Source organism: Pelodiscus sinensis, chromosome 15 (assembly GCF_049634645.1).
Source record: "Pelodiscus sinensis isolate JC-2024 chromosome 15, ASM4963464v1, whole genome shotgun sequence".
In the NCBI taxonomy this organism is placed as follows: Eukaryota; Metazoa; Chordata; order Testudines; family Trionychidae; genus Pelodiscus; species Pelodiscus sinensis.
The window spans coordinates 4,367,342-4,384,532 of record NC_134725.1 but is presented as its reverse complement, the minus strand read 5'-3'; the positions used below and the strand labels follow the sequence as shown (position 1 = coordinate 4,384,532).

Genomic DNA, 17,191 nt, shown 5'->3' with positions numbered 1-17,191 from the left:
CTGACTCTACCTAACCTGACACCTGTGCCCTATACCCTTAACTCTGACCCTACCCAACCTGACACCTATGCCCTATACCCTTAACTCTGACCCTAACCCCACCTGACACCTGTGCCCTATACCCTTAACTCTGACCCTACCCAACCTGACTCCTGTGCCCTATACCCTTAACTCTGACCCTACCCAACCTGACTCCTGTGCCCCATGCCCTTAACTCTGACCCTACCCAACCTGACTCCTGTGCCCCATCCCCTTAACTCTGACCCTACCCCACCTGACTCCTGTGCCATATACCCTTAACTCTGACCCTACCCCACCTGACTCCTGTGCCCCATGCCCTTAACTCTGACCCTACCCAACCTGACTCCTGTGCCCCATCCCCTTAACTCTGACCCTACCCAACCTGACACCTGTGCCCTATACCCTTAACTCTGACCCTACCCCACCTGACTCCTGTGCCCCATGCCCTTAACTCTGACCCTACCCCACCTGACTCCTGTGCCATATACCCTTAACTCTGAACCTACCCCCGCCTGACTCCTGTGCCCTATACCCTTAACTCTGACCCTACCCCCACCTGACACCTGTGCCCCATCCCCTTAACTCTGACCCTACCCACCTGACTCCTGTGCCCTATGCCCTTAACTCTGACCCTACCCCACCTGACTCCTGTGCCCTATGCCCTTAACTCTGACCCTACCCCACCTGACTCCTGTGCCCTATACCCTTAACTCTGACCCTACCCAACCTGACTCCTGTGCCCTATACCCTTAACTCTGACTCTACCTAACCTGACACCTGTGCCCTATACCCTTAACTCTGACCCTACCCAACCTGACACCTGTGCCCTATACCCGTAACTCTGACCCTACCCAACCTGACTCCTGTGCCCCATGCCCTTAACTCTGACCCTACCCAACCTGACTCCTGTGCCCCATCCCCTTAACTCTGACCCTACCCCACCTGACTCCTGTGCCATATACCCTTAACTCTGACCCTACCCCACCTGACTCCTGTGCCCCATGCCCTTAACTCTGACCCTACCCAACCTGACTCCTGTGCCCCATCCCCTTAACTCTGACCCTACCCCACCTGACTCCTGTGCCCTATACCCTTAACTCTGACCCTACCCCACCTGACTCCTGTGCCCCATGCCCTTAACTCTGACCCTACCCCCACCTGACTCCTGTGCCCCATGCCCTTAACTCTGACCCTACCCCCACCTGACTCCTGTGCCCCATGCCCTTAACTCTGACCCTACCCAACCTGACACCTGTGCCCCATGCCCTTAACTCTGACCCTACCCCACCTGACTCCTTTGGCCCCATGCCCTTAACTCTGACCCTACCCAACCTGACTCCTGTGCCCCATGCCCTTAACTCTGACCCTACCCAACCTGACTCCTGTGCCCCATCCCCTTAACTCTGACCCTACCCCACCTGACTCCTGTGCCATATACCCTTAACTCTGACCCTACCCCACCTGACTCCTGTGCCCCATGCCCTTAACTCTGACCCTACCCAACCTGACTCCTGTGCCCCATCCCCTTAACTCTGACCCTACCCCACCTGACTCCTGTGCCCTATACCCTTAACTCTGACCCTACCCCACCTGACTCCTGTGCCCCATGCCCTTAACTCTGACCCTACCCCCACCTGACTCCTGTGCCCCATGCCCTTAACTCTGACCCTACCCCCACCTGACTCCTGTGCCCCATGCCCTTAACTCTGACCCTACCCCACCTGACTCCTTTGGCCCCATGCCCTTAACTCTGACCCTACCCCACCTGACTCCTGTGTCCCATCCCCTGAACTCTGACCCTACCCCACCTGACTCCTGTGCCCCATGCCCTTAACTCTGACCCTACCCAACCTGACTCCTGTGCCCCATCCCCTTAACTCTGACCCTACCCCACCTGACTCCTGTGCCCTATACCCTTAACTCTGACCCTACCCCACCTGACTCCTGTGCCCCATGCCCTTAACTCTGACCCTACCCCCACCTGACTCCTGTGCCCCATCCCCTTAACTCTGACCCTACCCCACCTGACTCCTGTGCCCCATGCCCTTAACTCTGACCCTACCCAACCTGACACCTGTGCCATATACCCTTAACTCCGACCCTACCCCCACCTGACTCCTGTGCCCCATGCCCTTAACTCTGACCCTACCCCACCTGACTCCTGTGCCCCATGCCCTTAACTCTGACCCTACCCCCACCTGACTCCTGTGCCCCATGCCCTTAACTCTGACCCTACCCCACCTGACTCCTTTGGCCCCATGCCCTTAACTCTGACCCTACCCCACCTGACTCCTGTGTCCCATCCCCTTAACTCTGACCCTACCCCACCTGACTCCTGTGCCCCATGCCCTTAACTCTGACCCTACCCCCACCTGACTCCTGTGCCCCATGCCCTTAACTCTGACCCTACCCCATCAGACTCCTGTGCCCCATGCCCTTAACTCTGACCCTACCCCCACCTGACTCCTTTGGCCCCATGCCCTTAACTCTAACCCTACCCCCACCTGACTCCTGTGCCTTATACCCTTAACTCTGACCCTACCCCCACCTGACTCCTGTGCCATCTACCCTTAACTCTGACTCTACCCCCACCTGACTCCTTTTCCCTATGCCCTTAACCATAACCCTAACCCTAACCCTAACCATGAGGGGCAGGGGCTGGACTTGATGACCTCTCAGGGTCCCTTCCTGTTCTAGGATTCTGTATTAAAGTTTTTTCCTTGCTAAGGGTCCACACCTGCATGTTACACCTTGATTTCAATAGGCCTGTTATTTCTGCAGCTTCCCTCTCACCTGGCTCTCAATAGCTGAGTGCCACAGAGCTCTGGAAGAGAGGCCCTGACAGCAGAACCCGGGCCTCACCGACTTCTGGTAGTCTAATCCCCGCTGTAGCCAGAAAGGGGGTACACAGCTCCCCAATTCCCATGCTTGGCACCACAGTTCTAGGGAACATAGAAGAGAAAAAGGCCGAAGTGGCAGCGCCCCGTCAACCTGTGGAACTCCTCGCCAGAGGATGTTGGGAAGGCCAGGATTTTAACAGGGTTCAAAAAAGAGACGCAACTTGTGCTTCCTCCATCCTTGCCTCTGCGGGGTGCCAGACAAGAATTCCACCTGGCTTTTGGACGATCCCCTACGCCAGCAGAGAGAAAGAAAACACCCATCTCGGGGCGTCCGACGGCAGTCTGCCCTTTGCCGGCACAGGCTCCTAACCTTTCCAGCCAGCACGGCAGGGACACGCTAGCGGCGCTGCTGAATTCACACTTTGCCCCGCCGCTCAGCAAAGAAGCAGAGATGAATTTCAGGTCGCCGGAGATTTTCCCCCTTCTCCTGCACTGAAATCAGGCAAAGGTCGAACTCGAGTCACACCCACGCTGCTGAGTCATGCACAGATGTCCATAAGGCATGGGGGTTGGATCTGGTGACTTCCTATGGGCTCTTCCAGCCCTAGGAGTCTACAATTCGGAGGGTGGGAAGGGATGTCCCAACCAGCTATCAGAATCGTAGACCCCTAGGCTGTGTCTAGACTGGCCAGTTTTTCCGGAAAATCAGCCGCTTTTCTGGAAAAACTTGCCAGCTGTCTACACTGGCCGCTTGAGTTTCCGCAAAAGCACTGTAAGAAATCAGTGCTTTTTGCGGAAATACTCTGCTGAACCCGTTTGGGCAAAAGTCCCTTTTGTTTGTTTTGCTCAGATTTGTTTTGCGCAAAAAAGCCCCGCTGGCGAAAATGGCGATCGGGGCTTTTTTGCGCAAAAGCGCGTCGAGCTTGGCCACGGACGCTTTTCCACAAAAAGTGCTTTTGCGGAAACGCGTCCGTGCCGATCTCGACGCTCTGTTCCGCAAATGCTTTTCACGGAAAACTTTCCCGTGAAAAGCATTTCCGGAAAATCGTGCCAGTCCAGACGTAGCCCTACGGTTGGAAGAGACCTCAGTTGGTCACCGAACCCAACCCCCCCGGTTCACAATAGGACCAACCTCTGTTTGTCAGAGGCTGGAGAGAGATGGCAGGAGACAAATCGCTTGATCATTGTCTTCGGTCCATCCTCTCTGGGGCAGCCGGTGCTGGCCACGGTCGGCAGACAGGATACCGGGCTAGATGGACCTTTGGTCTGACCCAGTACGGCCGTTCTTATGTTCTTATTTTCTTAGGCTATGTCTAGACTGCAAGCCTCTTTCGAAAGAGGCTCTTTCGAAAGTATCTTTCGAAAGAGCCTCTTTCGAAAGAGAGCGTCTAGACTGCACGTTGAACTTTCGAAAAAGCGGCTTGCTTTTTCGAAAGAGAGCATCCAGTGAGTCTGGCTGCTCTCTTTCGAAGAAGCCCTCTTTACATTGAAGAACGCCTTCTTTCGAAAGAGGGACTTTCGAACGAAGGCGTTCTTCCTCGTGACATGAGGCTTACCGCCGTCGAAAGAAAAGCCGCGTTCTTTCGATTTAATTTCGAAAGACCGCGGCTTGAGTCTGGACGCAGGTGAGGTGTTTTTCGAAAAAAGGCTACTTTTCCCGAAAAAAAACCCTGAGTCTGGACACAGCCTTAGCTATTTAAATCCCGGCTTCATTTGCAATTTCAAATGTCTGCCTTTGCATCCCTCTCTCGAAAGAGGGGGCCAGTGTAGACATACCCTCGGTGACGTAGAAGCAAGTGAACATGGGCGGAGCCAAATGAACGCCACGTTGAACAGGAGAGGAAAACGCAGCTCTAGGTCTAAAGCCGTAAAACCTGCAGCAAATGTGACCCGAGACTCTTTCTCTTCCCGCCGACCCTCCACGTCCGGGAAGATCTTTTTCCTCTGGGGGCTCCGGTTCGTTCTCTCTGTCCCTCCAACAGACTGAAAACGTTGCAACTTCTTTCGGGGCAGGAATGGTACATTCTGGCCACCCATGGAAAATCACAGCTGATCAGACCCTACCTGTTCCTGGCGGTGGGGTGGGGGGTATGACCTGTCTTCCTAAAACCAACCACTGTTTCGACGGAAAGAGCAAAAGGGGCTATTTACAGGCGGGTCCCCCGACATTAAAGGAAAGTGCTTGGATGGGTTTTCTTTGCCCAATGAAACCCATCTCCTATCCCACCCTCCTTAGCTCTAACGTTTCACGCGCCAACGATACCCGCACGGAAATGCAATAGACCGGTGTTCCTTAAACTTTTTCAGACCTGGGAACACGCAACAATACTTTGGTTTTGATGAGGAACACCAAGGATTTTGGGGGGGGGGGGGGGGAGAAAAAAAAAGGGTCACGGGAAAGTTACTGAGAAAAAAAATCACCTGACCCTTTAATATTGAGCAAAAAAAAAAAAAGAAAAGAAAGGGTTGGGGGAAAGTTATTGAGCAAACAAAAAAAATTGCCTGCCCCTTTAATATTGAGCAAAAAAAAAAAGTCACCTGCCCCTTTAATATTGAACCAAAAAAAGTCACCTGCCCCTTTAATATTGAGCCAAAAAAAAAGTCGCCTGCCCCTTTAATATTGAGCCAAAAAAAAAGTCACCTGCCCCTTTAATATTGAGCAAAAAATTTAAAAAAAAACAAAGGGTTGGGGGAAAGTTATTGAGCAAACAAAAAAAGTTGCCAGCCCCTTTAATATTGAGCAAAAAAAAAAGCCACCTGCCCCTTTAATATTGAGCACAAAAAAAAGTCACCTGTCCCTTTAATATTGAGCCAAAAAAAAAGGTCACCTGCCCCTTTAATATTGAGCCAAAAAAAGTCACCTGCCCCTTTAATATTGAGCCAAAAAAAAGTCGCCTGCCCCTTTAATATTGAGCCAAAAAAAAAGTCGCCTGCCCCTTTAATATTGAGCCAAAAAAAAGTCACCTGCCCCTTTAATATTGAAACAAAAAAAAGTTGCCTGCCCCTTTAATATTGAGCAAAAAAAAAAGTCACCTGCCCCTTTAATATTGAAACAAAAAAAAGTCGCCTGCCCCTTTAATATTGAGCCAAAAAAAAGACACCTGCCCCTTTAATATTGAAACAAAAAAAGTCACCTGCCCCTTTAATATTGAAACAAAAAAAAGTTGCCTGCCCGTTTAATATTGAGCAAAAAAAAAAGTCACCTGCCCCTTTAATATTGAAACAAAAAAAAGTCGCCTGCCCCTTTAATATTGAGCAAAAAAAAAAAGTCGCCTGCCCCTTTAATATTGAGCCAAAAAAAGACACCTGCCCCTTTAATATTGGGCAAAAAAAAAAAAGCGCCTGCCTCTTTAATATTGAGCAAAACAATAGAAAAAGGCGCCTGCCCCTTTAATATTGAGACAAAAAAAGTTGCCTGCCCCTTTAATATTGAGCAAAAAAATAAAAAAGGCCCCTGCCCCTTTAAGGTGGCCATTTTGAACACTGTTCTCCGCGGCACATGTCGGACGGTGGACTACAGTTTAAGAAACACTGAATAGACAGATCCAGCGGATTTGAACATGAAGTCAGGCAGGGGACCTGCGGGATTCGGTCCAACGCATCTTCGAATCAGGCATGTTTGTGTCCATCCGTCAATTTCAGAAAGTATCGGGGAGGGGGGAACCGTCCCCCGGCTGTGATCAGAAACGAACAGCCGACATAACGGATCGGTGACCGCGCCGCGTGCGGTGGGGCCGACCCACGGCGCAAAGGAGAGAGGAGCTTTCCGGACGCGCCCGTGTGAACCGGGAAAAGCGTGGGGAAGGCCAGTCCCGGGAAGAGGAGGACTATCGCGTTTCAGCTGGCTGCGGGCGCAAAGCACGGGTTTCTGCCGGTGGTGCACCCTGGCACGCGCGTTGGTGCGCCGCATAAAATTTATTCCGTGCGTGGATGGAAGCAAATTGAGGGGCCATTGGGAAGGCAGTGGGGGACCTCTATGTCCTTTCCTGGGCAGGGATGAGGGCTCCGTGGGGGATGAGGGTTAGGCGAGCAGGATGGGGCTGGCCCTGAGGGGTTCAGAGGGTGGGAGGGGTCCGAGCCGGGGGCGGGAACTTGGTGGCACCTATCTCAGGTGGCTTCCAGGAAGCAGCAACGTGTCCTAGGCAGAGAGGCGGGCAGGGGTCTCATGCCACCCCCCGCCCCGCAGACCTTCCTCCCCACCCTCCATGGCTTTCATTGGCCAGGGATCCCCAGCCAATGGGAGCCAGCGCTAGGGGGCAGTGCTAGGAGTGGTATGACCCCCCCCCAATAGACACGAATTGGCCCTCCCCGCAGAGTGGTATGATCCCCTCAATAGTCACAAAGCAGCCCCCCCCTGCAGAGTGGTATGATCCCCCCCATAGACACGAACCGGCCCCCCCGCAGAGTGGTATGACCCCCCCAATAGACACAAACCAGCCCCCCCCTGCAGAGTGGTATGACCCTCCCAATAGACACGAATCGGCCTCCCCCGCAGAGTGGTATGACCCCCTCAATAGTCACAAAGCAGCCCCCCCCTGCAGAGTGGTATGACCCCCCAATAGACACGAATCGGCCTCCCCCGCAGAGTGGTATGACCCCCTCAATAGTCACAAAGCAGCCCCCCCCTGCAGAGTGGTATGATCCCCCCCATAGACACAAACCGGCCCCCCCCGCAGAGTGGTATGACCCCCCCAATAGTCACAAACCAGCCCCCCCCAGAGTGGTATGACCCCCCCATAGACACGAACTGGCCCCCCCCGCAGAGTGGTATGACCCCCCCAATAGACACGAACTGGCCCCCCCACAGAGTGGTATGACCCCCCCAATAGATACGAACCGGCCCCCCCACAGAGTGGTATGACCCCCCAATAGACACGAACCGCCCCCCCACAGAGTGGTATGACCCCCCCAATAGACACAAACCGGCCCCCCCCGCAGAGTGGTATGACCCCCCCAATAGACACGAACCGGCCGCCCTCGCAGAGTGGTATGACCCCCCCCAAAAGACACAAACCAGCCCCCCCCGCAGAGTGGTATGACCCCCCCAATAGACACAAACCGGCCCCCCTCACAGAGTGGTATGACCCCCCCAATAGACACAAACCAGCCCCCCCCCGCAGAGTGGTATGACCCCTCCAATAGTCACAAACCAGCCCCCCCCCAGAGTGGTATGACCCCCCCATAGATACGAACCGGCCCCCCCCGCACAGTGGTATGACCCCCCAATAGACACGAACCAGCCCCCCAGCAGAATGGTATGACCCCCCCAATAGACACGAACCGGCCCCCCCGCAGAGTGGAATGACCCCCCAATAGACACGAACCGCCCCCCCACAGAGTGGTATGACCCCCCCAATAGACACGAACCAGCCCCCCCGCAGAGTGGTATGACCCCCCCAATAGACACGAACCAGCCCCCCAGCAGAATGGTATGACCCCCCCAATAGACACGAACCGGCCCCCCCGCAGAGTGGTATGACCCCCCCAATAGACACGAACCGCCCCCCCACAGAGTGGTATGACCCCCCCAATAGACACGAACCAGCCCCCCCGCAGAGTGGTATGACCCCCCCAATAGACACGAACCAGCCCCCCCGCAGAGTGGTGAGACCCCTCCAATAGACATGAACCGGCCCCCCTCGCAGAGTGGTATGACCCCCCCAATCGACACATACCACCCCCCCAAATGGCGAGACCCCCAATAGACTCATCCCAACGCCCCCCCACACCAATCCACACCCCCAGAGACAGCAGGGACACCATCCCTACCCCTCCGGACGAAGGGCCGATAGGCCCGAGCGCCAGGAACGGATCCAGCTCTCGTTGGAACCCCGCGAAGGTCGTCGCCACATCCTCCGGCAAGGAGTTCCACAGGTTAACGTGAAGCCATTCCCATGCGTGGCCACGCCCAACCACGCTCCTACCCCATCCCCTTCCCCCCAGGTCACAACCCAAATCCCGGCACCCCCTCCTGTCCCAGGTCACAACCCTGCCCCCCTCCCCGCACCCCGGCTCCTCCTTCGGCATAACGAATTCGAAAAAACGAAGAAGTATAGAAGCGACTGTGCCGTCTCCACCCCTTTCGCCCTGCAATATCTAAACCCACCACAGACCTTTTGGGGAGACAGCCACTAGGGGAGACAGCCCCATCGTCCCCAATGCCCAGCTGGAGACACTTGTCTCGGGCACAGAGAGGCAAAGTGACATGACCAAGGTCACAACGAGTCAGTGGCAGCACCGAGAGGACACTGTAGGAGGCCCGACACAAGCAACTTGCATGTGGCCAGTGCGTCTGGCTAAGGTAGAGGTCGGCACCTGTCGCTGTAGGTTGTGTCCCGTCCAACACCTTCATCAACGATTTCGATATTGGCATAGAGAGGACGCTCATTAAGTTTGCGGACGATACCAAGCTGGACTAGGAATTTCTGCACCCTGTTAACCTGTGGAACTCCTTGCCGGAGGATGTGGTAAAGACCGTAACCGGGTTCAAACAACGTTGCAAGCACTTTGGAGGCTAGGACCACGATTCAAAACCATCGGGGCAAGCGCAAAGCAGGGTGACGTTGAATACGGACAAATGCAAACGCTCCACTTAGGGAGGAACAATCGATTTCGCACACACAGAACGAGAAGCGACGGTCTAGGAAGGAGTCCGGCAGACAGGGATCGAGGGGTCAGAGTGGACCACAAGCTAAATATGACTCAAGAGTGTGACGCTGTTGAAAAACAAACAAACACGATTCTGGGATGGATACACGGGAGTGTTGTGAGCAAGACACGAGAAGTCGTTCTTCCGCTCGGCTCTGCGCCGGTTAGGCCTCCGTTGGAGTTTCGTGTCCAGTTCTGGGCCCCGTGTTTCAAGAAAGACGTGGAGAAACGGTAGAAGAGCAACCAACGCAATGAACGGTCTAGAAGACGCGAGCGATGAGGGAAGACTGAAAGAATTGGGCGTGTTTGGTTTCGAAAAGAGAAGAGCAGGCGGGGACAGGATAGCACTTTTCAAGAATCGAAAAGGCCGTTCCAAGGAGGAGGGAGACAAACGGTTCTCCTTGAACCTCTGAGGGTTGGACAAGAAGCAAGGGGCTTAAATTGCACCAAGGGAGGTTTAGGATGGACATTCGGAAAACAATTCCTGTCCAGATGGCGAAACATCGGAATAAATTGCCGAGGGAGGTGGTGGAATCTCCGACCATGGAGATATGGAAGAGCAGGTTGGATAGACATCTACCAGTGATGGTCTAGACGGAGGAGGGCAGAGGACTGGACTTGATGACTTCTTCAGATCCCTTCCAGTTCCATGATTCCATGGACATCTACCAGGGATGGTCTAGATGAGGCTTGGTCCTACTGGGAGGGCAGGGGACTGGACTTCATGACTTCTTGAGATCCCTTCCAGTTCTAGTATCCTATGATTCTGTAGACATCTACCAGGGATGGTCTAGATGGGGCTTGGTCCTGTCATGAGGGCAGGGGACGGGACTCGATGACATTGCGAGGTCCCTTCCATTTCTAGGATTCTATGGATATCTACCAGGGATGGTCTAACTCTAGACCGTGCTTGGTCCTGCCGGGAGGACAGGGAACTAGATTTGATGACTTCTTGAGGTCCCTTCCTGTTCCATGATTCCATGGACATCTACCAGGGATGGTCTAGATGGGGCTTGGTCCTACTGGGAGGGCAGGGGACTGAACTTCATGACTTCTTGAGATCCCTTCCAGTTCTAGTATCCTATGATTCTGTAGACATCTACCAGGGATGGTCTAGACGGTGCTTGGTCCTGTCTGGAGAGCAGGGGACTAGACTTGATGACTTCTTGAGGCCCCTTCCAGTTTTAGTATCCTATAATTCTGTAGACATCTACCGGGGATGGTCTAGATGGTGCTTTGTCCCGCCGAGAGGGCAGGAGATTGGACTTGATGCCCTCTCATGGTCCCTTCCAGTTCTAGTATCCTATGATTCTGTAGACATCTACCAGGGATGGTCTAGTCGGTATTTGGTCCTGCCGAGAGGGCAGGGGACTGGACTTGATGACCTCTTGAGGTTTCTTCCAGTTCTAGTATCCTATGATTCTGTAGACATCTACCAGGGATAGTCTAGACGGTATTTGGTCCTGCCGAGAGGGCAGGGGACTGGACTTGATGACCTCTTGAGGTTTCTTCCAGTCCTAGGATTCTGTGATTCCATAGACATCTACCAAGGACGGTCTAGATCATAGGTTCCCAAACTGGGGGCCGCACACACACCCCAGAGGGACATGAAGAAATTCCAGGACCCGCCCTTGTCAACAACTCTTCTCCCGGAGTACTTTTTTTTTACACTGGTCCCAGGAATTAAAGGTCCCCCCAGCCCCACGAAAGAGCCCGGCCCATCTGGTAAAAAAAATTCAGAAAATACCATGTGAAATGTCCGGTATTTTCTCTTCTTCCTGGTTCGGGTGTCCACTCAAGCTGGCTGGGGCGGGGATAGGATGGAGCATCCTTGGCAGACTTCAAAATGGCCACCTTAAAAGGGAAATGCCTGCTCTTAAAAGGGCAACCTTTTTTTTTTTTTGGTCAACAACTTTTCCCCTGGAGTATTGGCACCTTTTTTTTTACACGAGTCCCAGGAATTAAAGGGGTGTGTGTGTGAGGGTTTCTAAACAATCAAAAAGGGGGGGGGGGGTGATGCGAAAAGTGTGAGATCCACTCGTCTAGATGTTTTTAGTCCTGCTGGGAGGGCAGGGGACAGGACTTTATGACCTCGCGAGCTCCCTTCCAGTTGTTGGATTTTGATACAAGAATGCGGCCGTTCAAGCCCGTCGTACAATTCCCAGGGCTCACAATACGGCCCTGCTGATTTTCGAGCACTGCAGGGCCGGGCCTCCCGGATCAATCGGCTCCTTCGGAAACATCAAAGGACGCGTTTGGCTCCCGGCTCTCTTAATGACGGCGACAGAAAGCATCTCACACCCAGAGGGCAGCAAGCGCAGCTAATGAAGCCGGCTCCTTGGCTTTTCCCTTGGCTCGGCGGGGCGGTGCGGCTCGTGCTGGTGAAACGGAGCTGCCCAGGGAGGGGCTGGCTGCAAACGGCAGGCGTTAATCTTTTCCGAGGCTCCCTACTCACTGCTTCCACTCAGCCGTTTTTGCCGAGGGAATCCTCGAACCGGAAGAGACCTTGAGAGGTCGTCAAGTCCAGTCCCCTGCCCTCATGGCAGGACCAAGCCCCATCTAGACCATCCCTGGTAGATGTCTACAGAATCATAGAACTGGAAGGGACCTCTAGAGGTCGAGTCCCATCCCCTGTGCTCATGGCAGGACTAAGCACCATCTAGACCATCCCTGGTAGATGTCTACAGAATCATAGAACTGGAAGGGACCTCTAGAGGTCATCGAGTCACATTCCCTGCCCTCATGGCAGGACCAAGCACCATCTAGACCATCCCTGGTAGATGTCTACCGAATCATAGAACTGGAAGGGACCTCGAGAGGTCATCGAGTCACATCCCCTGCCCTCATGGCAGGCCCAAGCACCGTCTAGACCACCCCGGTACATGTCTACAAAATTACAGAACGTGAGAACGGGAAGGGATCATGAGAGGTCATCAAGTCCAATCCCCTGACCTCATTGCAGGACTAAGCCCCATGTAGACCATCCCTGGTAGATGTCTACAGAATCACAGAATCATAGGACACTAAAACGGGAAGGGACCTCAAGAGGTCATCAAGTCCAGTCCCCTGACCTGCCGGCGTGACCCATCACCATCTAGACCATCCCTGGTAGATGTCTACAGAATCATAGAACACAAGAACCAGAAGGGACTTCGAGAGGGCATCACGTCCCATCCCCTGTCCTCACGGCAGGACCAAGCCCCATCTAGACCACCTCTGGTAGATGTCTACAAAATTATAGAATGCTAGAATTGGAAGGGATCTCGAGAGGTCACCAAGTCCAATCCCCTGCCCCAATGGCAAGGCCAAGCACCACCTACGTCATCCCTGGTCGATGTCTATAGAATCATAAAACACGAGAACCAGAGGGGACCTCAAGAGGTCATCAAGTCCAGTCCCCTGACATGCCGGCATGACCCACCACCATCTAGACCATCCCTGGTTGATGTCTACCCAACCGGCCCTTCAATATCTCCAGCAATGGAGATTCCACAACCTCCCTGGGCAATTTATCCCACCCAGACCCGTACAAAATTTTTCCAACCTCCATCTACCCGGCTGCAGTTTAAGCCCATTGCTTCTTGTCCGATCCCCAGAGAACAACTTTTCTCCCTCCTCCTCGGAACACGCTTTTCCGTACTAGGAATCCGCTACCGTGTCCCCTCTCCGCCATGTCTTTTCCAAACGCAACAAGCCCAATTCTTGCAGTCTTCCCTCCCCGGTCACGTTTTCTCGACCTTTCGTCAGAAGCGGAGCAAGAAACCGGTCTCCAGCCCAGAACAGCCACCGCCAGCTGCTCTGGCCTACGGCACATGGGGAGGGGGTCATGGAAGAACAAAAATTCACATGCTGCCGTGTCTGCTTACAGACCACGTCATGTATGGTGCCCACCCGGAACACGTAGAAACGCTTCTTTCTAACAGGCTGCGTACACACAAAGAACAAACGCCGGCAGTTTCTGGACACCGACCCGTTCTACCAATGGTTCTGCGGATCTGCCCAACAGACAGATCTGTCTCCCGGCCTCCCACATCCCTTGCGCCAACCATCGAGGCCAAGCGAGCTCGGAGCAGGGCGGAGGGAACGGGAAGACGGAGCCGGCCGAACTCGCGAGAGTCACCGTGTCTTTTGGTCTCCCCAGCTGGTTTCTAGCACCGCCTTTTCTTTGGGAGGTAAACGTCACAGGAGCAGGGATTCCCAAGGGTGGAAGAGAGCTGAGCGGCCATCTAGTCAACCCCCTACCCAAAGCCCATCCTGATCCAATCCTCCCAGCTAAACTGGGACTTCAAAAACTCTCGGGGTGTAGATCTAGGGCCTCCTAGGGATCGTGTTCACCTGGTGCCGGCCCACGGAGGACTCTGGATTTCAGCCTCTAAAGGGAGGAGGTACGGAGAAGGTTTGGTGGGACCCTAAGGGGCCCAGCAACGGTTTGGCCGCGTCTCCAGCTTAGAAGGCATCTCGGGGCCCCCCAGCCGATCCTGGGGGACACAACCTCCGAGCACGCCCCTGGCAGCTTTCCCGAAGTCCTGGCATTTCCCACGTCACGCTGGAGGCTGGCCCTGCGGCACGGCGGTTCCCACGCCAGTCGGGCCAGGATGCCGGGGCAGGAAGACAGCCAACGTCACAGGGGTGGGGAGGAGTCCGTTCCCTTCGAAGGAGCACCCTGCGGGAACGGGGACGTTCAGGGCCCCGGCCAAAGCCACCGGGTCCCCCACAAAACACACAAAGCTAGATCCAAGACCAGACTCTCCAAGGAAGCAGGAGTGCGGGGGTGGAAATGCAGGCGTGGCCAAAAAAAACCAGCCGCCCGCCCCGATATCGGGGCTGCTCTCGGAAAGCAGGAAACCCCCGAAGACAGGCGATTTGTCTCCCGCAGCCTGGTCAACACAGTATCTACCACTGGGGGGATGTGTTTTTCTTCCCTCTCCGCACCCCGGGAAAAGACCCATCCAAGTTTCCCCGCAAGGAAACGCACCATCGTTAACCACACACCGGATGCCGCCTGCCCCGGCGGCGCCGCGCCCGCGTCCGGATCCCCCCACCGCCCGGGAGCCGAGGGCCGGGCACGATTCTCGCGGCAAGGAGGCGCCGTGTGCCCGCAACTGCCCCCCAGGGGGTTCCCGAAAGGCCAGCCACGCTGGATGCCGATTTCTCGCACCGCTCCGCTCCCTCCCCCCAGCCTCTCCGGATTCTAGTCTTCACCTACGCATCATCATCCACTCTCAGCCCTTCGGAGCCGGAATCGAGAGACCGCCGTGGGCTAATGGGCAGGAGACACGGGAGGCCAGAAGACCAATTTGTTAATGATGGCTTCTCTTGGCACTCCCCCCAGAATCCTCCGGCTCTTTCTCCCGGCCTCACACGGTCACGCCGGGTTCCTCCTGCCCCTTTCCCGAGGGGTGCGGAACCTCCGCCCCACCCCCCCCCGGCTTGCCTGGATGCGCCCGCCCAGCCCCGTACCAATCCACTACCCCCCCCCCAGATTCTGATGTCTGTGGGAGATTTTGGGGGGGGGATTTTTTCCAGGGGTCCGTGGGAGATTTTTTGGGGGGGATGGGGTGGATTTTTTCCAGGGGTCCGTGGGAGATTTTTGGGGGGGATTTTTCCCAGGGGTCTGTGGGAGATTTTTTTGGGGGGGGATGGGGTGGATTTTTTCCAGGGGTCCGTGGGAAATTTTGGGGGGAGATGGGGTGGATTTTTTCCAGGGGTCCATGGGAGATTTTTTGGGAGGGATTTTTCCCAGGGGTCCATGGGAGATTTTTTTGGGGGGGATGGGGTGGATTTTTTCCAGGGGTCCGTGGGAGATTTTGGGGGGGATGGGGTGGATTTTTTCCAGGGGTCCGTGGGAGATTTTTGGGGGGGATTTTTCCCAGGGGTCCATGGGAGATTTTTTGGGGGGGATTTTTTCCAGGGGTCCGTGGGAAATTTTGGGGGGAGATGGGGTGGATTTTTTCCAGGGGTCCGAGGGAGATTTTTGGGGGGGCGGATGGAGTGGATTTTTTCCAGGGCTCCGTGGGAGATGTTTGGAGGGAGATGGGGGTGGATTTTTCCCAGGGCTCCGTGGGAGATTTGTGGGGGGGATGGGGGCGGATTTTTCCCCCACCCCCCTTTCCTTGCCCCATCCCCTTAAGAAGCTGCCAACTTTGCCAAGTCAGGAGAACTTGGCTTTGTGCATTTGCCTTTGTTCCCCCTCGTCTCCCATCTGGGAAGGCAAGTGACCGGCTCAGCCTCCCCCTGTCTCCCCCCCCCCCCCCAGCTCAGGGTCGCTGCCTTGGGCAGTACACCTGCCCCCCTCCGCCTCCTTTCGGGGGGAGGGGGAGAGACCCAGCTGGGATGGCTAAGTCGCTTTGTTCGGGAGAGGGGAAGAACCAGCGACTCCAGTTTCCCCCGGGATGGGGGGGGGCGCTTCCTCCAGAAGCCTCCTCCCCCCTCCAGCCTCCTCCCCCTCCCCTCCTGTACCGTGCGCCCCCCACCCGTCGCTGCGGGGTGGAATCCGGATCCCTTCACGCCGGCGCTCAGACTCCAAAGCGCCCCCAGCCGGGGGCGCAAACTGTCCCCTTTCTTTGGGGAAAACAAGGACCCCCCCCCTTTCTGCGCCCCCACCCAAGGACCAGCTCGCCCCCCCTCTCTTCCCGCAGCGCAGCCCCAGTGTCCCGGCAGCGGAGGGGGCAGGCGGACCCCTTGCAAGCGGGCTGGGGCGGTCCAGGCGGGGTGGGGGTCCCCGTGGAGAGGTGGGAAGGGTGGGGGGGGGGACCTACCTTCCGCGATCGCCCTCTTCATCTTAGGGGTCTGGCAGGCTCGCCTCGGCAGGCAAGGGGGCGGGCGGGCTCGGGTCCTCTCCGCCTGCGAAGTTCAGCCCGGGCGCGGCGGGGGAACGAGCCGCCCAGAGGCCGGAGCGCGCATCCAGGCGCCGGCTCCCCGCCCAGGGCGCACGGCGAGGGCGCACGGCTGGGGCGCGCACGGGTCCAGGCGGGAGCCGGGAGGGGAAAGGCGGGCGGGCTGCGGCGCGCTGAATGTTTTATGGGATCATGTGGTTTGACGTGGAGGAAGCAGCCGGGCTCGGATTTCCTGGCTGGAGAGGGGGGACAGGGCGGGGCCGAGCCGGCGGAGGGGAGAGAGGGGGGGCGCACGGGGATGGAGAGGGCACGGGGATGGGGAGGGAATACCCGGGGGCGGGGCTGAAAGGGGGCGGGCTGGGGGGGTTCCCTCCGTCCCTGTGGTCGACCCAGGCCTTTCCCCCTTGAGGACAGCGCCGCCGGAGCCGATACGGGACCCCGGAGCTAGTGTAGCTGGTCCCCTTTGCTGGAGTCGTCCCCCCCCCCCACACCCTTCCGTGTCCGTAGCCCTCCTGCCTGGGGCCCAAGGGCCGGCCCGGTGTTCCCGGTTGCTAGGACAGAAGTGGGGAGCCCCACGGATTTGGCCTTGGGGCCGGATTTGGCTCTGGGGTCGGATATAGCCCTGGGGTCGGATATGCCTCTGGGGTCTAACATGGACCCGGGGACGGATTTGGCCATGGGGTCAAATGTGGCCCTGGGTCGGATATGGACCTGGGGTCGAATATGGACCTGGGGTCGAATATGGACCTGGGGTCCGATTTGGCCCTGGAGTTGGATATAGACCTGGGGTCGAATATGGCCCTGGGGTCCGATTTGGCCCTGGGGTCATGTATGGACCTGGGGTTG

The 17,191-nt window shown here is 56.2% G+C and overlaps 1 protein-coding gene across 3 annotated transcripts in view; it reads right to left on the bottom strand.

Moving 5' to 3' along the window:
• The window catches only part of RTN4R (reticulon 4 receptor), a 59,960-nt gene extending 43,442 nt beyond the window's left edge, over positions 1 to 16,518 (bottom strand). The window contains exon 1 of one of the 3 annotated variants that reach the window (XM_075897861.1): positions 16,268 to 16,518. In XM_075897861.1, the coding sequence (XP_075753976.1) occupies positions 16,268 to 16,289 (22 nt within the window). In that variant the 5' untranslated portion in view covers positions 16,290 to 16,518. Of the gene's footprint in view, positions 1 to 11,256; positions 11,470 to 13,844; positions 13,867 to 16,267 lie in introns of those variants that run through there. The other 2 variants (XM_014573233.3, XM_075897860.1) reach the window with 2 other exon arrangements.
• Positions 16,519 to 17,191: the final 673 nt, after the last annotated feature.